Below are 21293 nucleotides of genomic sequence, written 5' to 3'. Positions count from 1 at the left end.
GTGCACCCTGGGGTTGAGGATGGGGCCCTGTCTATAGGGTAGGTGAGAACCAGGGGATGAGATGGGGCCCATGACTGCAGAGCAGCTGTGGACCAGGGGATGGGGGTGTGGGCCTGTATCTGCAGAGCAGGTGTGGAGGTGAGGACCAGGGGATGAGGATGGCCCCTGTCTTCAGGGCAGGTGTGGACGCAGACATGGCCCTTTGGGGCACCCGTGAGGACCCCCGAGGCCAGAGGCGCCCACAAGGGGTTACTTTGGGGCCTGCATATTCCAGGGCTCGCAGCTCCTGGGGCACCTCGGGTATTACTATTCTTCGTGGGATAAAATGCAGACGCTGAGGCTTGGCCTGCAGCCGAAGACGGGAAGGGGCAGCCCTGCTGCCCGCAGAAAGAGGCCCAGTACAGCACACGTGGATGCTGCCGGCTCCCAGCCACCAGCACCCGCTTGCACGGACTCCATTTCCCAGAATCCCCATGGCCCCCGGCGCTGCGTCGCTGCGTCACTGCGTCCTGGCCTTGCGTACTTCACGCTCCCCTCTCCTGTCGCCGGGACCCGGTGCATTGTGGGAGGCGTAGTTCCCGGGGTCGGGGTACGCAAGCGCAATAGCCGCGGAGAGGGGTAGTCGGCCCCTTTGTTCTCGGTGGCGTCCCCGCAGCGGCGGCGGTAACTGGGACCGAGATCCCGGGGGAGCCCGGCGCGGGAAGCTAGGCCCGAGGTACGCCCCCGTTGAGGTGAGCGCCAGCGCACGGCGGGGCCCAAGGGCGCATGTGTGGAAAGTGCGCGTGCCCGCACGCGCGCGGGGCAGTGGGAGAAGTGGGCTGGGAGGGGACGGGGCGAGGCCCGCGCTTCGTGTGCGGGGCTGAGACCCGGGCCGGGTGGGGCCGCGTGCGCAGGCGCGGCGGGGGCGCGGCGGGGGCGGGGCGGGGCTCGGCTCTAGTGCGCAGGCGCGCGGCAGGGAGGTCGGACTCGGCGCTGCTGGCCGCTAGTGCAGCGGCCGTAGCGCTCGGGAGCCGGCTGGCGGGTGAGTGCGGCGGGGGCGGGGCCCGGGGGCGCCGAGCTCCGGGGAATGAGGGCTCTTCGGGCGCTCGGTCCTGCCAGCCCCACCCCGGGGAGGGCATTCGTTCTGGGTCATTCCGCCGGCTCCGCAGCGCGTGGGGTAGGATTCGAACTCGGGTCTTCCCGCCTCTGCCGCCCCTAGCTGCCCCTGTGGAGACGGAGCGGGGGCTGCCGGGGGTGCCTAGGGGTGGAGCCCACGCACGTGTGTGGAGTGTGAGTGTGACAGGGAGGGAGGCGGACGGATCGGAACCGGAGCCGCCCTGCCAGCCTGGGCTGCCGTTGTCCCGGTTTTGCAGATGAGCCACTGAGTCAGGGAGCGGCCAGGTGCCTCGTCCCGGGCTTGCTGTCCGGGCTTTTGAACCCAGATCTTTACACTCCAGGGCTGGGTCCTCCAAAACGGGTGACGCCCGTCCTCCTGGACCCCAAACCCACCCCCCTTCCCCAGGAGCGCCCCGCCCCCACGGCAGATCCCTCCCTCCCCCAGGACCACTCCTCCACTGCAGACCCCTCCCCAGGACCCCACCTCACAGGGGAGCTCTCCCTTTCCCCAGGAGCCCCCGCACAGCAGACCCCTCCCCTAGGATGCCCCCCCCACTGCAGACCCCTTCTCTCCCAGGACCGCAGACCCCTCCCCCAGGACCCCCCTCCATTGCAGACCCCTCCCCTCCCCAGGACCCCACCTCACAGCGGAGCTCTCCCTTCCCCCAAGAGCGCCCCGCCCCCAAGCAGACCTCTCCCTCCCCCAGGACCCCCCCCCACTGCAGACCCCTTCTCCTCCAGGACCCCGGACCCCCCCCCCACTGCAGACCTCCTCTCCTCCAGGACCGCAGACCCCCTCCACCAGGACCACCCCCCTGCCACTGCAGACCCCTCCCCCAGGACCCCCCCTCCATTGCAGACCCCTCCCCTCCCCAGGACCCCACCTCACAGCGGAGCTCTCCCTTTCCCCAGGAGTGCCCCGCCCCCACAGCAGACCTCTCCCTCCCCCAGGACCCCCCCCACTGCAGACCCCTTCTCCTCCAGGACCCCAGACCCCTCCCCCAGAACCCCCCCCCCCACTGCAGACCCCCTCTCCCCCAGGACCGCAGACCCCTCCCCCAGGACCCCCCCTCCATTGCAGACCCCTCTCCTCCCCAGGACCCCACCTCACAGCGGAGCTCTCCCTTCCCCCAGGAGCGCCCCGCCCCCACAGCAGACCTCTCCCTCCCCCAGGACCCCCCCCCCAGCCACTGCAGACCCCTTCTCCTCCAAGACCACAGACCCCTCCCCCAGGACCCCCCCTCCATTGCAGACCCCTCCCCTCCCCAGGAGCACCCACCCACAGCAGATCTCTTCCTCCCCGAGGACCGCAGACCCCTCCCCCAGGACCACTCCTCCACTGCAGACCCCTCCCCTCCCCAGGACCCCACCTCACAGCAGAGCTCTCCCTTCCCCCAGGAGCCCCCGCACAGCAGACCCCTCCCCTAGGATGTCCCCCCACTGCAGACCCCTTCTCCTCCAGGACCGCAGACCCCTCCCCCAGGACCCCTCCTCCACTGCAGACCTCTTCCTCCCCCAGGACCTCTCCTCCAAGACCGCAGACCCCTCCCCCAGGACCCCTCCCCTCCCCAGGAGCCCTCCCCCACAGCAGACCTCTTCCTCCCCCAGGACCACAGACCCCTCCCTCCCCAGGACCCCACCTCACAGCAGAGCTCTCCCTTCCCCCAGGAGCCCCCCAACAGCAGACCCCTCCCTCCTCCAGGACCACAGACCCCTCTCCTCCCCCAGACACCCTCCCCCCACAGGAGCCCCCCAAGGACCCACATCTCAGGGCCTTTCTTGGCCAACCCCCCATTCCCCTTGACGATGCCCAGTGGTGTGAGCCCCCTCTGCCCCGTCCCAGGCTTGGGGGTCAAAGAGACGCCAAGTACATTTGTAGTGCCCCCTGTACCTGTGACGTCATTGGTCCAGGCAGCTCCAGGTGAGCCAGGTCCCTCCTCCACAGGGCAGGCTGGCTCCCTCGAATGGGCTGGGTCCTCCAGACGCTGATGGTGGCCCTTCCCGGGGCCCTGCAGCTCTGCCTCAGCCTCATTGTGTCCTCACAGGGCCGGCCCCTTAGGAGGCTTGGAGACAGGCGCGGGATTCAGGGTGCCCCGCGTGTGTTAGGTAGAAGCGGCCTGGGCTTGGGCCATGGCCTTGGCCTCTCTGAGAAGCAGGTACCTTATTTGCAAGGTGCTGCTGCCCTCCTGGAGTGTGTTACAGTGGGGGAGGGGGAGGGGGTGTATCTGCACTGCCCCCACTGGGGGTGTCAGGCTGGGCCCCTGGAAAGTGTGTGTGTGAGGAAGAGGCGCTGGAAGGGGGGCTTCAGGCTGCTGGGCCCCCCCATCCTTTGGGCCCTGGCCACTGCTGGATGGACTGGCCAGACAGCCTAGGCTCACTGTGTCTCGGTCTCTCCTTTCTGTCCCGTCTCTCCTCTCTTTCCCTCTCCTTCCCTCTCTGTTTCTTCATCTCTCCCCCTGAGGCACAGAGGACTTGGATCAGTCCTCACTAGCATGGGGACCGTGCCCCGCCCCACCCCCAGTGGCAGGATGATTCAGTGGACCCAGCGGTATTTGGGTCTGAGGTCAGGAAAACCTGGGTTCAGATGTGGTCTCAGACACTTAGTAGCTGTAACCCTGGGCAAGTCACTCCATCTCAGCCCTTCTCAGCTTCCTTATCTGACTCCTGGGGTTGTGATCCTGTGTTCCTTCCTGACAAGAGGCCCCACCCCTTCTGCTGCTTAGAGAGAGGATCCTTTCTCCCTGCCAATGGCTTGGGTCACTCATGTTCTAATGGCAGCTTATCGTGGGGTCACCCTGGATCTGGGGTGGGGCCTGTGGCAGCTGCGGGGAGGGTGCCACCTCTCTGCAGGTGGCCTCAGTCCTGTGGACAAAGGTCCTGGCCAGTCTGGTCTGGAGCGCCTGCTTTGGGCTGTGGGAGGGCCAGGCCCCTTCCAGTCTGATGGTGGCTGTGGGTGGCCCCTTCTCCACTGGCCTTCACCCCTTTTGTCTGCCCCATGTTCTCCCATCAGCAGCTTAGGCATCTGAACTCGGTCCTCCAGCTGGTGGAGAACAGTGTTCTTCCGGGAGCTTGGGGACTGAAGCCAGGCCTGTCGGAGACTGAGGCTCCAACCGCAGAAGGTCACACAGAGCTTGAACCCAATTCCTCTGACCCCATATCCAGCGTTCTTTCCCTTGTAGTGTGACTTTGTTATGTTATTACCTGATTGGTATCACTATCAATTACTTAATAAGCACGTATTAAGTACCTACTGCATGTTCGGCCCTGTGCTGAATGCTGTGGATGCAAAGAAAAGGCAAAAAACCCATTCCCCACCCTCGAGGAGCTTGCAGTCTAATGGCAGAGAAAGATGGGTGCGACCGCTGTACTCAGTGAGTGCTGAGCAGGGTGCCTGCCCAGTGGCTGCATCATAAATGCTTATCCACTTACTGGGGAAGGGAGCCTTCCCAGCATGGGACAGTCACCTCATGGACTGGAGAAACAGCCTGGAGGCCCTGCAGCTGGGTCCTCGAGCCCCTGGGGAGGAGCCAAGTAAGCCGAGTGGCCACGATGGGCATTAGAGGCCAAGCAGAGCGCTGGACTCTCCTTTAGTGGCCCAGAGTGCACCCTCCTACTATGGAACGCAGATTTGACTGTGCTGCTGAGAGGCAGTAATGCGGGGCTCCTCCTCCCCACCTCTGCATCTCCTCCTCTCTCTTTCTGCTTCTCTTTCCCCTTCTTCCTCTTCCTCTCTTTCCGCTCCCCATCTCTTTCTCCCTCCTTCCCTCTCTTTGCCCTCTCCCCTTCCTCTTTTCCTTCCTCTCTTCTTCTCCCTCCCTCCCCCTCTCCTCCTCCTTTCCTTCCCCCTTCCTCTCTTCTCCCTCTCTGTCTCCTCCCTTTTCTTTTTCTTCTTCTCTTCTCCCTCTCCCCCCTCCCCCTCCCCTCCTCCCTTCCTCTCTTCTCCCTCTCTCTGTCTCCCCCTCCCTTCCCCCCTCCTCTTTTCCTTCCTCTCTTCTTCTCCCTCTCTCCCCCTCCCTTCCTTCCCCCCTCCTCTTTTTTTTCCTCTCTTCTTCTCCCTCTCCCTCTCCTTCTCCCCCTCCCTCTCCCCCTCCCCTTCCCTTCCCCCCTCTTCATTTCCTTCCTCTCTTCTTCTCCCTCTCACTGTTCCCCTCCCCTGCCTTCTCCCTGCCCCCCCCCCATTTGCTTCACTAATTCAGTAACCACACCAAAGAAGGATGAGAGCTCCTGCTGTAGCTTCCCTGGCTCCTCTGGGAGTGCACATTAAGGCTGTTTCTAGGCAACCGAGGCACCGATATCCGGAGCATCTGAGGCAGTTCTGTCTGTGGCTTCATGGAGCATTTTTCTTAATGGAAATAATATTCCAAATATTCCTACTGTCTCCTCTCCCTCATTCCTGGGGGAAGGCGATCAATTTGCCTGAGAGAAGAAAACAAATCCATGTTCATTTGAAATACTGATGCATGGGCCCTCCGAATGGCTCCATACACAGAATCCAGACTTGATGGAGAGATGTTTGGGTGCTGGCTGATGATCCTAAGATCCCCATCACGGGCCAGGCCCTTGGCTGAGTGGCTGGGCTGCAGTTGTCCTGTTGGGCACGATGAGTGACTTAGGATGGAAGGAGGAAATTGGCAATAGTGGTGAGCATTGGCATCTCACAACAGCCCTGGAAGGAAGGTGCTCTTATTTCCTCTAGTTTAGAGATGGAGGAGCCAAGACCAACACAGGGACTTGCTCAGAGTCACACAGCCGACGGAAGTCGGAGGCCAGATTTGAACGTGGGCTCTACCCACTGAGCTGCCCGGCTGCCATCCTGTCAGCCAGCCTTCCTTGGGCATCTCTGGGCCTGGAAGGAGGCCCAAGGGGCACCCGCTCAGGAGCCACCACCACCTGGCTGTGATCCAGAAAGCCAGATCCGGTCTCCCACGCTCCTTTCTTAGCCAGCTCTTTATTCCCAGATCAGGTTTTTCTCTCCTGTGTCCTCTGCCTTGGGTGGGTGGGCCTCTTCCATTGTGGCTAAGACTTGGCACTTCTGTGGAGTAGAGGAGGTGTCTGCGCAGGTGTGTGGCCCCTCAGCAGCCCCATGGGATGACCGTTCTCTGCCAGAAGCTCCTGGTACATAGGACAGGTGGTCTCTTCTCTTTTCCATTTTACAGATAAGGAAACAGAGTCTCAGAGCAGCCAAGTTTTGCAGCCAGATTGGAGGCTAGTAGGTGTCTAGCTGGGTCTCCTGACTTCGGGGCCTTCCCTCCGGGGTCAGTTGCCTCCCGATAGCGTCGCTCTCTGTGAACCTCTGTTGTCCCCATTTATTTGTGTGCCCTGTTAGTCACGGCAGACCTCCTCGCCAGCCTCCCAGAGAGGTCTGCCCACAGTGGGGACCGGAGCATACCCCTGCCCATGAGCCAGGGCCTCACGTCATTGGTGACTGTATTTCTGGGCCCCTCAGCTATAATGTTGGCTGGACATGTTCATTCAGTCGGTCAACAAGTATTTATTAAGTGCTTACTATGTGCCAGGCACCATGCTAACCACCAGGGCTACAAAGAAAGACAAAAATGTGCAAAGAGCTAGGGCCAAACAAGATAGATGCTGGATGAATGAGAGGTGACCCCAGAGGGAAGCTGCTGGCACTAAGGGGGGATCAAGAAAGGTGGCTTTTTCTGGGTGGGATTTTAGCTGGAATGTGAATGAAGCCAGGAGGCCCAAGACAAGGGAGGTTCCAGGCATGGGGCTCAGCCAGAGAAGGTGCCTAGAGTCAGGAGATGGAGAGGCTTGTGTTAGAGGCCCAGGAGGCTGGTGTCACTGGACCGAAGAGTACATGTTTGAGAGTCAGGTGTCAAAAGACCAGAAAAAGGGGGAGCAGGCTAGGCTGCAAAGGGTTTTGATTGCCAAACAGCATTTTGTATTTGGTCATGGAGGCAATAGGGAGCCACTGGAGTTTGTTGAGTAGGGGGTGATGACATTTTCACGGCTGGATGGAGGACGGATTGGGGAAAGACTGGAGGCAAGGAGGCCCCCCTCCCCTTCAGCTGTTGCCACAGACCAGGCCTGAGGCGAGGAGGGCTTGGGTGTCAGAGGAGAGGAGGGGGCATACTTGGAGATGTTGCAAGTTGATGGGTCTTGGCGCCATATTGGATATGGGAGCGGTGGGGTGGTGAGAGAGTGAGGAATCCAGGAGGACCTGTAGGTTGTGAGGCTGAGGAACTGGGAGGTTGGAGGTGCCCTCTACAGTCGTAGGGACGGGGGTGGGCAGTTTAACTGTCTACTAGACGTCCAGTTCAAGATGTGTGAAGGGCAGTTGGAGTTGGGATATTGGAGGTCAGCAGAGAGGTCAGGCTAGATAGGTAAATTGGAGATCATCAAGATGGTCATTGGTGAAATCACCCCGTGAAGTCTTATAGAGGGAGAAAAGAAGAGGGACCCCCAGGTTAGAGGGCGTGGTGTGGAGGAGGGGAGGAGCATTGCCATTGGACTGAGTCACTATGGAGAGGGCAGTTTGGGGGGATGAGAAGGTTGGAGTTCGGACTGCAGAGAGCGGAGGGTAGGAAGTACAGGTCGCGTGTTATTTGCTGCCAGCAGGACACCTGCTGTGTATATGCTAGGAAAGAGAGAGATCTGTACAGAGAAGGCTTTGACCCTGCCAGCCCCCTGGAAGCAGCTGCTGCCCCTGAGGGCATGCTGGGGGCCTCTGCTGTGGGGGTCCTTGGCTCTTCTCAGACTCTGCCAGGATTCGGGCCTGTTCCTGGCTGTGATCTGACCTCTTCCCTGGGCAGTGGGGTGTTGTTTTCCCCCGTTCTGTCCTGGTGGTTTTGGGTACCACGAAACAGGTTTCATGGCCTCATGGCTTCTTTTTCCTCCTGCAGCTTTGCCTTCTCTCCCACAAAGGACTCTCAAGGAGGCAGCGATGATGTCGGGGCTCCTTTCAGCCATGCCTCAGGTGAGTTAAGGTTCCTCCCAAAATATCCTGCAGTTTTTCCAAACATAGATTGATTTGTTGACTTGGTGCTAGACTGTTGGTAAGTCATCCAGGCCAAAACCTTCAGGGCTCAGGGATATCAGAGGTCTTCAAGAGTGGTGGACTCATTAGAGTCTCTGCCAACTGTTTAGATTGCGTGAAGGGTCCATGCGGAGAAGGACAGGCCCAGAGGCTGGGCCAAGGATAATGCCATGAAACTGAGGGAGAAACGAGAAATCCTACATGTCACATGGTGAAGGTGACTTAGCTAGACTGTAGTTCCAGTGAGAAAGATCTGGGGGCTTTAGTGAACCCCAGCAAGCTCACCATACCTGCCAGAGAAGACCACTGATAGAGGAACTTGGGCTGTATATTGGAATTATGTCCTGCACCAGGGAGGTTCCCTGTTCATACCAGGGATGGAGCATTGTTTTAGTAATGGGGCACCACATTTTAGGCAAGAAGCAGGAGAATGGTGGTAAAGGTCTTGAGAACATGTCAAGGAAATGGGAATGGATATGAGGGTCTAGGGCAGCGAGGGGGTGCCACAACACATGGAGTGCAGGACCAGGCCTGGCCTCAGGAAGACTCATCTTCCTGAGTTCAGATCCAGCCTCAGATACTTACTAGCTATGTGACCCTGTTTGTCTCAGTTTCCTCATCTGTAAAATGAACTGAAGAAGAAAATGGCAGCTGCTCTAGTAACTTTGCCAAGAAAACCCCACGTGGGGTCACCAAGAGTCAGACACAATCACATGGATGAGGCATTAGAATGTTCCTGTTGGCCCCGGAAGGCAGAACCAGGAGCAAAGGCAGAGGGCCGCAGAAGGGAAGACTGAGGTCACAGGGACCTGATGAGTGATGTCGTGGAGGGAGTTAGAGCAGCATTTCTCAGCTGACCAGGCGTGGGATGGGGCAGAGGATTGGGAGCCTGCGTGACTAAGAAGGTCAGAGTGATGGGGAGCCAAATGTCATCACTGTGAGGTGTCCAAAAGGCTTCACTCGGCAGAAGTTGGTGAGTTGTGTAGAGATGGGAATGGAATGCACAGGAGATCACCAAGCAAGAGATTGAAAGAGAAGGGGAGAGGGCCACAGACAGGCAGAGATCACGGCAGGCTCAAGCCGGGATTATTATCCTGTTCCCGTCCTTAGATTAAAAATTGCCTGGAGATTGAAGTCTCTGCTCCTTTCTCCTGCCCCATCCATACAGAGAATGTCTTTCATGACTGCTGCCATGCCTTACAACTGGAAGCAAAATGAGACATCGGCTAAATTCCTCCACTGATCCTGATGCCAAAAGGGAGAACCTTTAGTTATCCAGTCCTGTTCCCTTCAAGCCCCAGACAACTTGGTCAGAACCTTCTAGAAATCAGCATAGATGAAACTCTTACTGGCCCCATCCCTCAGGGCTCCCTAACATGCCGGTCATTGAGTTGGCAGCTCAGCCCCCGGGAGGATGCATCACCAACACAATATTCACAGCACCGACAGTGACTCTGAATATGTCCGAATCACAAAATATAACAGACTCTCTCTATGGAACACAGAACCAAAACATTTATTCAGACACCAGAAAGCCACATCCTGATACCAGAAAACCCGATTCATCACAGCAACAAAGAAATCCATACACAATAACAATGCGGGGGGCGCTGCCATTCCCAAGTCCTCCCCCTGCTAGGACCTTCCCACAGACACTCACGGCTAGCTGTGTGCTTGCCTGCTTCCTCTCTCCCTCAGCTCTAACTGCTCTGACCAGCTTCCTCCGGTCTGCTCCATCTTTCCTGCTCCACCCCCTCAGCAAGCTCCTCCTGGATCAGTAAGGCAATAAAAACAACATAGATGATAACTGTCAACATGCCTGCCTGGTTCTGTATCACAGAGTATACGACCCTCTCCACAGAAGGTAGAGGAAGTGACCCTTTTATTCAGACCCCGGAGGACCATAAGCCATCACCCAGTCCATCACAGCCGCAAAGCATTTGACACGAAATATCACAACATGGAGCATCGCCATCCCAAAACCTGTCCACCCCCTGCTGGGGCCTTCCCAAAGACAAACTCACAGTGGAGGTGTCACAGTCTGTTCAGCTGTCAGAGGTCGACCTTCATTACCTCAGCTCCAACAGCCATGACTGCTCTCTCTCTCTCAGCATTTTCTGTGACATACCTTCCTTTTCTTCTCAGGAAGCTCCTCCCACTGCCTGTGACTCAGGCTTCCTGTGATGTAAGGAGGTCACATGGCCTAATAAATGAAGCAAAAACACATTAACAATACAGAGGACTTGCCAGGACTTGGGTCTCGTGATTCATGAACATGGTAACCCCCACCACCACCACCCATCACTTACCTCTGTACCCGGCACATTGTAGCTCTGTGAGGTTCTGTACGTCCCCCAGCACCCAACGCTGTGCTCCATCTGCACGTTGTAAGGGTTGGGTAATAAGTGTGACAGTGACACTGTCTGAAATGAGCTGTGGTTTGGGAGAAAAAACTGGATGGCCTGAGTGCCTGGAGATGGGAGAACGTGTTGTGCTTTGTCGTGTTCCTCTTGGGATCTGGCCTCTGAGCGGCAGGGTCAGGAATGGAGAACTAGATGGCCAATGAGGGATAAATAGTTGGGGTGTGCATGCTTGGATCCCGTTAATAGATGTGTGTGGGTTATCTTTGTGTGCTGTAGCACTTTGGAGTCTATACTTGCCTTGGGGCTCAGTTTGGGAGACGGTCTGTTGGGTGAGTGGTAGAAAAGCCATCCATGTGAGACTAAGTGAGGAGGTCTGCAGTCAGCACTGGATGCGAAATAGCTCACAATCCCAGCGCAGTGAGAACTCCTTATGTGTGTTGTTGTTCAGCCCTTTTTCAGTCATGTCTGACTCTCTGTGACCCCATTTGGGGTTTTCTTGGCAAAGGTAGTGGAGTGGTTTGCCATCTCCTTCTCCAGTTCATTTTGCAGATGAGGAAACGGAGGCAAACAGGGTTAAGTGACTTGCCCAGGGTCACACAGCTAGTAAGTGTCTGATGCCATATTTGAACTCAGGAAGATGAGTCTTCCCAACTCCAGGCCTGGTGCTCTATCCACTGTGCCATCTAGCTGCCCCTTCTTCAGAACCCCTTGTAAACTCGGATAACTCCCATGTTTTCTCCATGGTCTACATACTGTATGATCTCAGACTGAGCAGGGATGTGTTTGATGTTTCAGGCATCACTAACATTCAAGGATGTGGCCGTGGACTTCTCCCGGGAGGAGTGGAGACGCTTGAGCCCCTCTCAGAGGGACCTGTATAGGGATGTGATGCTAGAGAACTATGAGAACCTGGTCTTCTTGGGTGAGGACGGCTGCCCCTGTGGAACGGACGCCCCATTGGGGTGGCTTTGAATTCCCTCATGGTAAAACCTATGGGCGGGGGAGGAGGGTGCACCTGAAATGCTTCTCTGAACTTTTGGTTTTTGTGGGCAGGAATATTGATGTGGGGAGATTCCAAAGCCCTTTATGGCTCTGCTTCCTGCTTCCCGGTGAAAGGCTCTTGTTTGTATAAATGGACAGGCCAGGTTCAGTGCACTGACCAGAGCCCCAGACCAAAAATCCTTCAATAAAGCCCGAGGGCAGATGGGGGAAGACATGAGAAGTCCCCCAGCTGGCAGTGGGTTAGATGTATTGGTTGTCTTTCTGAACCCAAACCACATCTAGGATCCATTCCCTCAGAGGACATTTCTACCATCCTCTGGGCCTGCTTTACGTGCTGCCTTTTGCCCCAAAGGCAGGGCTTTAAGATTGCTTCTGAGATGGTTCTGGTGATCCCTAGCACTTTCCTTTTTCTCTCCCTGAGCAGGAGTTGCAGTTTCTAAACCAGAGTTGATCTGCCGCCTTGAGAGGGGAGAAACCCCCTGGCTGCCCCGGCGAGGAACCTCAAGGGCCACTTGTCCAGGTGAGTGACCCAGTGGTAACAGCAGCAACAGTGTCCCAGCACCTGCACGGCTTCTCTGCTAGTGCTCAGGTTGCATTCTGCTTTTGAGAAGTGCTAGCTAATAGGATGTTTGCCTATTTGTACATTTAGGACAATAGGTTTGACAAGCTGCACTTCCCTGTTTATTTTGGAAGTCCTGCCTTTTGTGGTGGAAAACTTTCCTCTTTGTTCAGAGCTGTCCATCTTTGTTCTCCATTGATTCCTACTTCTGCAATAGGTGAGAATTTCCACCTCTATAATGCCCCTAAGTATATCTTGATTCCTTACAATTGTCTTTAAAACGAAAACTGTTTCAGGTCGTTGATTTAGAATTAATAAGATCTGTCAGTGAGATGAGTCTGATTGCATTTTTTTTTTTGGTCACACTGAAATCTGTGTTTCCCTACCAAGGTCTCACAGTTGGTGTACACTTCAAAACCATCCTGTCAAGGCCATTCTTGGCCATAATCCCCTGGATGGTGTCCCTTGCAGGTGAAAGGGAAAGCACCCATCTGAAGGCTCCACATCATGCTAGTTGATAGTAGTGCTTTCTTCTGTGATCCAAAATCCGCCCCTGGGACTTCATCCATCTTCACTGCTTCTGTTCCGTGGAGGCTATCCAGAGCAGATCTGACCCTTCTTCCACATGGAAGCCCTTCAGCCATCTGAATTCTGATAGAATATCTGCCCCTAAATTTGTACTTTTTAGAACACCTGATTGTTGTATGGTAAAATCTTGGAGTCCTTTGCTTCCCTGGTCACCTTCCCCTGACTGCTTTCTAGTACATCAGCGTCCCTTCTACAAGGTAGTGTCCTGCTGAGGCCAGCTAGGCCAACATACAGTTGGACCTGCCCCTCGCCAGTGGCCTCTCAGGGTAGCCTACGGTCACATCACTTTTTTGGCCCACTGTGACCATGTTATGGACTCACCAAGCATGAAAACTACTGAGGTCTTCAGGCATTTTTTCATTTGAACTGCTGAAGGATAGGGTTTATCATTTTCTTCATCAAGTTGGGCCATTTGAACATTTCAGGATTTCTTTGGCTTTTGACTGGACCATCCATCAATTCAAGGATCTCCTAGCATTACATCACATGCAAAACAGGTTTTATTGAAGAGTCATTGTCATCCCCATCGTTTGGTCAGCTTAGATTTAGCCAACACTTATTATATTTTGGGACTTCGGTTCTAGTTCTGGAATTGTCCTATCCTGTTTTTCTTTTTTTTTTTTTTTTTTAACCCAGGACCAGATTTTGGTGATTGTTGGTTGCTTTAGCCAGCAATTTGAGAACTAGCAATGCAAGTGTCACTTAATCCTTTTTATTTCTTTGTGTAATTCTGTGAAGTAGCATACACACACATAATAGGAAGGGGGGAGGAAGGGAAAAAGGGAGGGAAGGAAGGAAGGAAAGGAGTGAGGGAAGAAAGGGAAGGATGGATGGATGGTTGGATGGATGGATGAGGGTAGAAGGGAGAAAGAGGAAGAGAGAAATGCAGACGATTTTGTGGCTGTAGCTTATGCCATGTAATTATACTAGATAAGATTTATCTTGCTGGAGCTGTTTATCCTCTTAATTAATTTTTTGTTTTTGAGTCTCTTGGAATTCTTAAATTTTCTCTCATCATTACCATCTTCTGAACAATCGTTTTGTCTTAGATTTCCAGTAGTTTTCCAAGTGAATTATGTTTGAACTCATTTTTCCATTTTGTCTGGGTTTTCTTTTTCTCTCTCATCTTTGCAATTTTTCTGTCATCCAAAAAGATGATTTACTTTTTCATTGTCTGATACTCTGTTTATGCTTTCCCTATTTTTAACTGGTATTTCCATCTTCACCTTGTCCTAATATTTTGTAGTCACATGGTTCCTTCTGTAAGAGGCAACATGATTTAGTGAATAGGTCTGGCCTTGGAATCAGGAAGGACCTGGGTTCAGATTCTGCCTCTACTGTATTCTGGCTGTGCGGTCCTGGATGAATCATTGAATTTTTCAGAGCATGCCCCAGGAAGCCACTTGCTAAGACTTGACAGTGAAGAGAAAGTTTTATCTGTATCAGTAGAAGAGTTCTTCATGAGGAGTTCCCTACTCTACTGAAATCACAGATCTGATATAAAAAGAATACTCTTTCACTGGGTTTATTTACGATTTTATTGTGGGTTTTTAAAAAAATTCTTTTCAATTAAGAAGTATATCTTTTTCCCCTCCCTCTTTCCCCAACCTGTAAATGAAAAAAAATTAGGAAAAATTAAGCCCTTGTAACAATCATGCACAATTAAGCAGAACAGATTTTCCCTTTGTCCATGTCTCCTTCCGCTCCTCAAGCCTATCCTCTTGGCCTGGACGTGGCAGCAGCATGGCTTCTTCCATCCTTCCTGATCGCAGTTGGCATTGCCGTGATCAGAATTCTTAAACCTTTCACAGTTGTTTGTCTTTACAGTATTGTTACTGGACAGACCATTCTCTGACTGTTCTCCTCATTCGGCTCCCTTCCCTTGTTTGTACTAGTCGTCCTGGGTTTCTTTGAAACTATCCCTTCTACCATTTCTTATGGAATAACAACAGTATTTCATTCATTTACATTCGATAATTTTTTTCAGCCCCTGTGGCTAGGCATCACCTTAGATTCCAGTTCTTTGCCTGTATAAAAAGAGCTGCTATAGATTTTGTGCCTTTGGATCCTTTTCCTCTTTCTCTGACCTCTTTGGGGCACAGTAGTGGTATCAGTGGATCCAAGGGTTTTCCCAATTTAGTGACTTTTGGGATGTAGCTCCAAATTGGTTTTCATAATGTCTGAACCAATCCTCACAACTCCACCAGCAGTGCAGTTTTGTTGTGTTTTGAGAAAATTATAACTTTGTTTCTGGTGTTAATATTGGTGCACTGGCATATTTTCCTTTTGGCATTTTTGCCTCAGCTTCTTTGACCCTTACCTTTTAAAAATTGACTCAGACTTTGTAAAAAAAAAAAAATGAACCAGATTTTTGAAGGTAATACTGTTCTTTTTTTTAACATTCTTTTTTTACAAAATTTTGAATACCATATTTTCTCCCTCTTTCCTTCTCTCCCCCCTCCCTAAGATAGTAAGCAATTTGATCTAGGTTATATATATGCAGTCATGTAAAACCTATTTTTTTATTAGTCATGTGAGTTTCATGTTGTGAAAGAAGAAACAGTTTGCAAAAAAAATTGCAAAAGGAAAAAACCATGAAAAAAAAGAGTGAAAATTGTATGCTTTGATCAGCATTCAGACTCTTATCAGTTCTTTTTCTGGATGTCAATAACATTTTCCATCATGAGTCTTTTGAAATTGTCTTAGATCATTGTATTGTTGAGAAGATCTAAGTCAGTCATAGTTGATTATTGCACGATGTTCTCCTGGGTCTGCTCAGTTCACTTGGCTTCAGTTCATGTAAGTCTTTACAGGTTTTTCTGAAATCCACCTGCTCGTCATTTCATAGCACAATAGTATTCCATTACATTCATATTCCACATCTTGTTCAGCTGTTCCCCAGTTTATAGGAATCCCCTCAATTTCCAATTCTTTGTTAACCACTGCTGCAAATATTTTTGTACATGTAGGTCCTTTTCCCTTTTTTATGATCACTTTGGGATACAGACCTAGTAAAATGGTATTGCTGGGTGATCGCCCTTTAAGCATAGTTCCAAATTGTTCTCCAGAATGGTTACAACAGTTCAGAACTCCAACAGCAGTGCATTATTGTCCCAATTTTCCCACATCCTCTCCAGCATTTACAGTTATCCCTTCCATGTTGTGGGGATTAGGGGTGTGGAACATTATTTCCACTCTTCCGTTGCTGCCTTTTCTGTCTGCAGTTGAGACTTAAGACTGCTTATCACATTGACATTTATCCAATCATTGTGGCTCTGTAAGTTATCCAGCCTGGTAAAGTTCACCTGTCATCCAGATCATACTTCACCATTTGGTCTGAAAATAATGTGGTAGACTTTGTGAAATGCCTTTCTTAGCTCTAAATACTCAATATCTGTAGCATCCCTTCCCCAGCCATTTGACTCATCTTTATCAGGAAAGAAAATGAGGTTAGTTGTACATGATTTGTCCTTTTTGAAGTGATAGTGTGTCTTAGGGATCAAGTCTTTTTTAATGTTCTCACGATCTCGCTGATGTTGGTTCCGAATTTTGTCCTGCTTAAATCTACCAGTCTGTCCCTTTCCTGAACATTTAGGAATTTTCCCAAACATTATCAACATTGGTTTTCAGAGGATATCTCAAAGTGCTTTCAGTACCCTGGAATAGAATTGGCTTATCCTTAGCCTCTTTATTAGTAACATTCTTGTTGAAATTGAGTACCACTCTGATTTTGGAGTAGAAAATGTCACAGTAATTTTTATTGGCTAAGTACAAGCAAATTGCCTAGGGAGCTTATTGGACAAAGTGTCTCTTTCTTCATAAAGAACTCTGGCTTGTAGCTCTTTCCATTAAGCTTTCAGAGCATAAAAAGAAGTGACTCACTAACAGCCAGTTCTGTAATATAAGAGGCAAAATCTTAAGATTCCACAGTTATTCAAATATGGGTTTGTAATGCACAGTTTTGTGATATTTTAACATTAATTATCAATTTCTAAAATGAGGGAAGCACATTGGGTTAAAGTGTATTATGTATAGTTAGTAAACACTTGGTTGGCTGTTAGGCACTCAGCAAGCCTGCCTAGAGCTCAATTTCTGAAAGCCTTAATGTCTTTAAATACAAGAATATCCCAGAGTCTTAGGCCACCCCACTTTGCATAGGCATTCCCCTTCTTAATTTCTCCCCTTGGCAGTTGTTTACAGATCACTTTATTTTCCCCCTACTCTTGTGAAAATAGAATCTAGACCTTGTTTTTGTTTTGCGCAACCCAAGGAATAGGGGTGATTGACAATTTCTGGTTTCTTTCAGGTTCTCATAGTCAGGAGACTAGCTGTGAAAGCAACAACTTGACCTCAAAGCAGGACATTGTAACAAGAGCACCTTCTAAGGAAACACTGGCAAAGAATTGGTATTCTAAGGAGGGAGAAATGTGGGAGTGTGATGTCAGGTTAGGGAGACAGAGGTGCAGCCTGGAGAGACAATCCAAACAAGTAATGGGCACTAATGGAAAGCCATTTAACAAGGTGAGTGTGCCTGAAGGTAATATATTTGGAAGAAGTTTGAATCTGGGGTCCATCATTGTTACTCAACAGAGAACTCCTACAGAAAAAAGTCTCCAAAATCACACAGTCGCAAAGACCATGAAACAGTTTTCAGAACTATTTAAATGTAATAAAATCCCCCTTGGGAAAATGCTTTTTAGATATAATAAATGTGGAAAGTCCTTCAGTTATCACTCTGATCTCATTCAGTTTCATAGACAGTATACTGGAGAAAAGCTGTATGAACGTAATGAACATGGGAAAGCCTTCAGCAAAAGACCATACCGTACTCAGCGTAAGAAAATTCGTAATAGAGAGAAACGTTATATATGTAACGAATGTGGAAAAGCCTTTAGTCAGTGGGGAAGCCTTATTGATCATCTGAGAATTCATACTGGAGAGAAACCTTTTCAGTGTAATGAATGTAAGAAAACCTTCAGCCAGAGGGGAACCCTTATCAGGCATCATAGAATTCATACTGGAGAGAAGCCCTTTGAATGTAATGAATGTGGGAAAGCCTTTGGCAACAATTCCTGTCTTACGCTGCATCAGAGAATTCATACTGGAGAGAAGCCTTATATATGCAATGAATGTGGGAAAGCCTTTAGTGGGCGGCAAAACATGATTCATCATCAGAGAATTCATACAGGAAAGAAACCATATCAGTGTAAAGAATGTGGGAAAGCCTTTCGACACAGAGCATCCTTTGTTTGTCATCAGAGAATGCATACTGGAGAAAAACCTTTTCATTGTAATGAATGTGGGAAAGCATTTAGACGGAAAGAAAACCTTACTGCACATAGGAGAATTCATACTGGAGAAAAACCTTTTGAATGTAACGAGTGTGGGAAAACTTTCAGCAACAATTCTTGCCTTACTTTACATCAAAGAATTCATACTGGAGAGAAACCCTATAAATGTAATGATTGTGGAAAAGACTTTAGGCACAGGGCATCCTTTACTTATCATCAAAGGGTTCATTCTGGAAATAAACCGTATAACTGTAAGGAATGTGGCAAAGCTTTCAGTCAGAGAGCTAATCTTATCGAACATATGAGAATTCATACTGGAGAGAAACCTTTTGAATGTTATCAGTGTGGAAAAGCCTTTATCAATAATGCACGACTTACAGTACACCAGAGATTTCATACTGGAGTGAAACCTCATGCATGTAATGAATGTGGTAAAGCTTTCATGCATAAGGCAAGCCTCACTGCACATCGGAGAATTCATACTGGAGAGAAACCCTATAAATGCAGTGAATGTGGGAGAGCCTTCAACCAGAGTGCACATCTTATGAGGCATCACAGAATTCATACTGGAGAGAAACCCCGTAAGCCTAATGAAGGTAAGAAGACAGCCAGCCAGTTGGGAATCCTTACTACAAATGAGTCAGTAAATGCTAGAGAGAATCTTTATCATTGTGATGAATGTGGAAAAGGTTTTAGACAGAAATCGTACCTTTCTCTCCATCAGAGAATTCATACTGGAGAAAAACCTTATCATTGCAATGAATGCGGAAAAGCCTTCATTGGGAGGGGACAGCTCAACACACATAAAAGAATTCACACTGGAGAGAAACCCTTTGAGTGCAGTGACTGTGGGAAGGCCTTCAGCCGAAAGGAACACCTTACTGCCCATGAGAGAACTCACACTGGAGAGAAACCGTATCAGTGTAAAGAATGTGGAAAGACATTTAGCCAGAACTCACACCTTACAGTACATCAGAAAACTCACACTGGAGAGAAACCATTTTTGTGTAATGATTGTGGAAAAGGCTTCAGCTACAGGACCTCTCTTATTTCACATCAGAGAATTCATACTGGAGAGAAGCCCTTTGAGTGTAGTGTATGTGGAAAAAACTTTAGTCATAGACCATCACTCATTAAACATCAAATAATTCATACTGGAGAGAAACCTTTTGAATGTCTTAAATGTGGGAAAAGCTTTACCCACAGATCATCATTTATTAAACATCAAAGAATTCATAATGGAGAGAAACCCTACTAGTGAAATGAAAAAAGAAAAGCCTTTAACCAGAGAGGAAAACTTAGAAGCGATTAATGCTGAAGAATAAGCCTTTTATTATTGAATGTGAAAGCTTTTATCCTGGTTCTTGTTTAACTTGTTTTCAGAGACCTCATAGTTTGAGGCAGCCTGATGTGAGGACTGGATTTGGAGTCAAGAAATCTTCAATTCAAATCCTCTCTCGATACTTTCTAGCCGTGTGACCCTGAGCAGATCAAAATCTCTTAAGGCCTACTTTTCAAATCTGTAAAATGGAGATGATCTCACCTACCTCACTAGATTGTTGTGAGGATAAATGAGATAATGTACTTAGAGCACTTTGCAGTCCTTAAATAAGCACTATATAACTGTGAACTGAGAAACTACAGAACAGCCCAGACTGTGGGAAAGCCTTTTCTAAGGTATATCCTCCTGTACATCAGATAATGTGTGCTGGTGAAAAAAATTCCCTAAGTTTACCAATTGAGGTAAAGTCTTTTTTTAATTAAAGTTTTATTTTTTTAATTAATAGAAATCTGTTTTCTTTCCCTCTCATCCCCCCCACTTCATCAGGGGAAAAAAGAAAAGAAAAAAAAATTCCCTCATTGATTGTGTTAAAAAATAAATGTCCCCTTCTGCACCTTGAATCCATTCCCTCTTGGATACAAGGTGGATAGCACGCTTCATCATCAGTCCACAGGAATCATGGGTAACCCTTGGATTGATCACAGTTCTTACTGCTTGCAAAGCTGTTTGTCTTTTCAGTGTTGTTAGTGTATAAATTTGGCATAGTTTTGCTCATTTCATTCCTTGTCAGTTTATAAAAGTCTTCAAAGTTATCCTTTGATAGCGTTGATGTTATGGTATAAACTGTTACGACTCTCACCCGACTCTGCATCAGTTCATATAAGGCTTTCTCTGTCCCTAAAATTATCTATTTCCTCATTTCTTACAACATAATAGAGTTCTATCATGTTCATATGCCGCAACTTGTTCAGCTGTTCTCCAGTTGATGGGCATCCCTTTAATTTCCAGGGTTTTTTGCCACCACAAAAAGCTGCTACAAATGTTTTTCTACACAAAGACCCTTTTCCTCTTTCTTTGGTCTCTTGGGCATAGGCCAGTGGTGTAGCTCAGTCAAAGGATATTATGACTGTTTTGAGGTATAATTCTGAATTGCTTTCTAGAAATGTTGGACCCATTCACTGATCTACCAAGAGAGAATCAACATACCTGTTTGCGCACAGCACCTCTAGCATTTGTCACTTTACTTTTTTGTCATTTTTGTCAATCTGATAGGTGTCAGGTAAAACCCCAGAATTGCTTTAATTTGTATTTCTTCAGTTGTTAATGATTTGCATTATTTTTTCATATGGCGATAGTTCCCCTGAGAACTGCCTGTTCATAATGTCCTTAGGTCATTTATCAGTTGAGGAATGGTTCTTACTCTCTGGAATTTGAGTCAGCTCGTCGTAATAGCTTAGCAATGAGAACTCTAGCAACAGTAACTTGCTACAAAGTTTGTTTTTCTCTCTCGGTTGTTTTCCTGTTAATTTTAGCTTTGTTGGATTTGTGCAAAAAAACCCTTTTTTTGTTACCCAAATCATCCATTTTATTTTCTGTGATCCTGTCTCATGCTTGGTCATGAACTTTTCTTCTATGCAAGATCTGATTGGTTAATTTTTAACAAATTTATTTATTTATGGTGTGACCTTTTATATCTATCGTGTATCTATGTGAAGCTTATCTTGGTATAAAATATAACTGGTTGACCCAAATCTTAATGTCTTCCATACTGCTGTCCAGTTTTCTCAGCAGTTTTATCAAATAATTTTTACCTCATTAGGTTTTTGTTTGTAGCAAACACTAGGCTACCAAAAAATTAAACTCCAATTTTTTTATAGGCATTTCTTAAGCATAGTGGACAGAGTGCTGGGCCTAAAGTCAGGAAGACGAGTTCATGTCTGGTCTCAGACACTTGCTAGTCACTTAACCTCTGTTTGCCTCAGTTTCCTCAACTGTAAAATGGGGATAATAGTATCTATCTTGCAGTATTGTTGAGAAGAGCAAATAAAATAATATTTGTAAAAAGTGTTTAGCATGGTGCCCAGCACATAGGTGATATATAAATGCTATTTCCTTT

At 49.3% G+C, this 21293-nt stretch overlaps 1 protein-coding gene across 1 annotated transcript; it reads left to right on the top strand.

The window, feature by feature from the left end:
- Window positions 1-639: 639 nt before the first annotated feature.
- Window positions 640-19726, top strand: LOC118835340 (zinc finger protein 665-like). Its single transcript, XM_036742531.1, has 5 exons — window positions 640-731; window positions 7959-8032; window positions 11251-11377; window positions 11882-11977; window positions 16911-19726. Exons 2-5 carry the CDS (start codon window positions 8000-8002, stop codon window positions 19151-19153), a joined length of 2499 nt encoding a protein of 832 aa, XP_036598426.1. The 5' UTR covers window positions 640-731; window positions 7959-7999; the 3' UTR covers window positions 19154-19726.
- The last annotated feature ends 1567 nt before the right edge of the window (window positions 19727-21293 follow it).

The sequence above is a fragment of the Trichosurus vulpecula genome, chromosome 2 (genome assembly GCF_011100635.1).
Source record: "Trichosurus vulpecula isolate mTriVul1 chromosome 2, mTriVul1.pri, whole genome shotgun sequence".
Taxonomy (NCBI): Eukaryota; Metazoa; Chordata; class Mammalia; order Diprotodontia; family Phalangeridae; genus Trichosurus; species Trichosurus vulpecula.
The sequence above is the reverse complement of the archived record's forward strand: the minus strand, read 5'-3'. Positions and strand labels throughout refer to the sequence as shown.

Bases quoted from the DNA above. Each gene is read 5' to 3' on its own strand.
- LOC118835340 (XM_036742531.1), top strand. From the start codon at position 8,000: ATGATGTCGGGGCTCCTTTCAGCCATGCCTCAG. The intron at 8,033-11,250 runs GTGAGTTAAGGT...TTGATGTTTCAG, and splicing joins TCCTTTCAGCCATGCCTCAG to GCATCACTAACATTCAAGGA. The intron at 11,378-11,881 runs GTGAGGACGGCT...CTCCCTGAGCAG, and splicing joins TGAGAACCTGGTCTTCTTGG to GAGTTGCAGTTTCTAAACCA.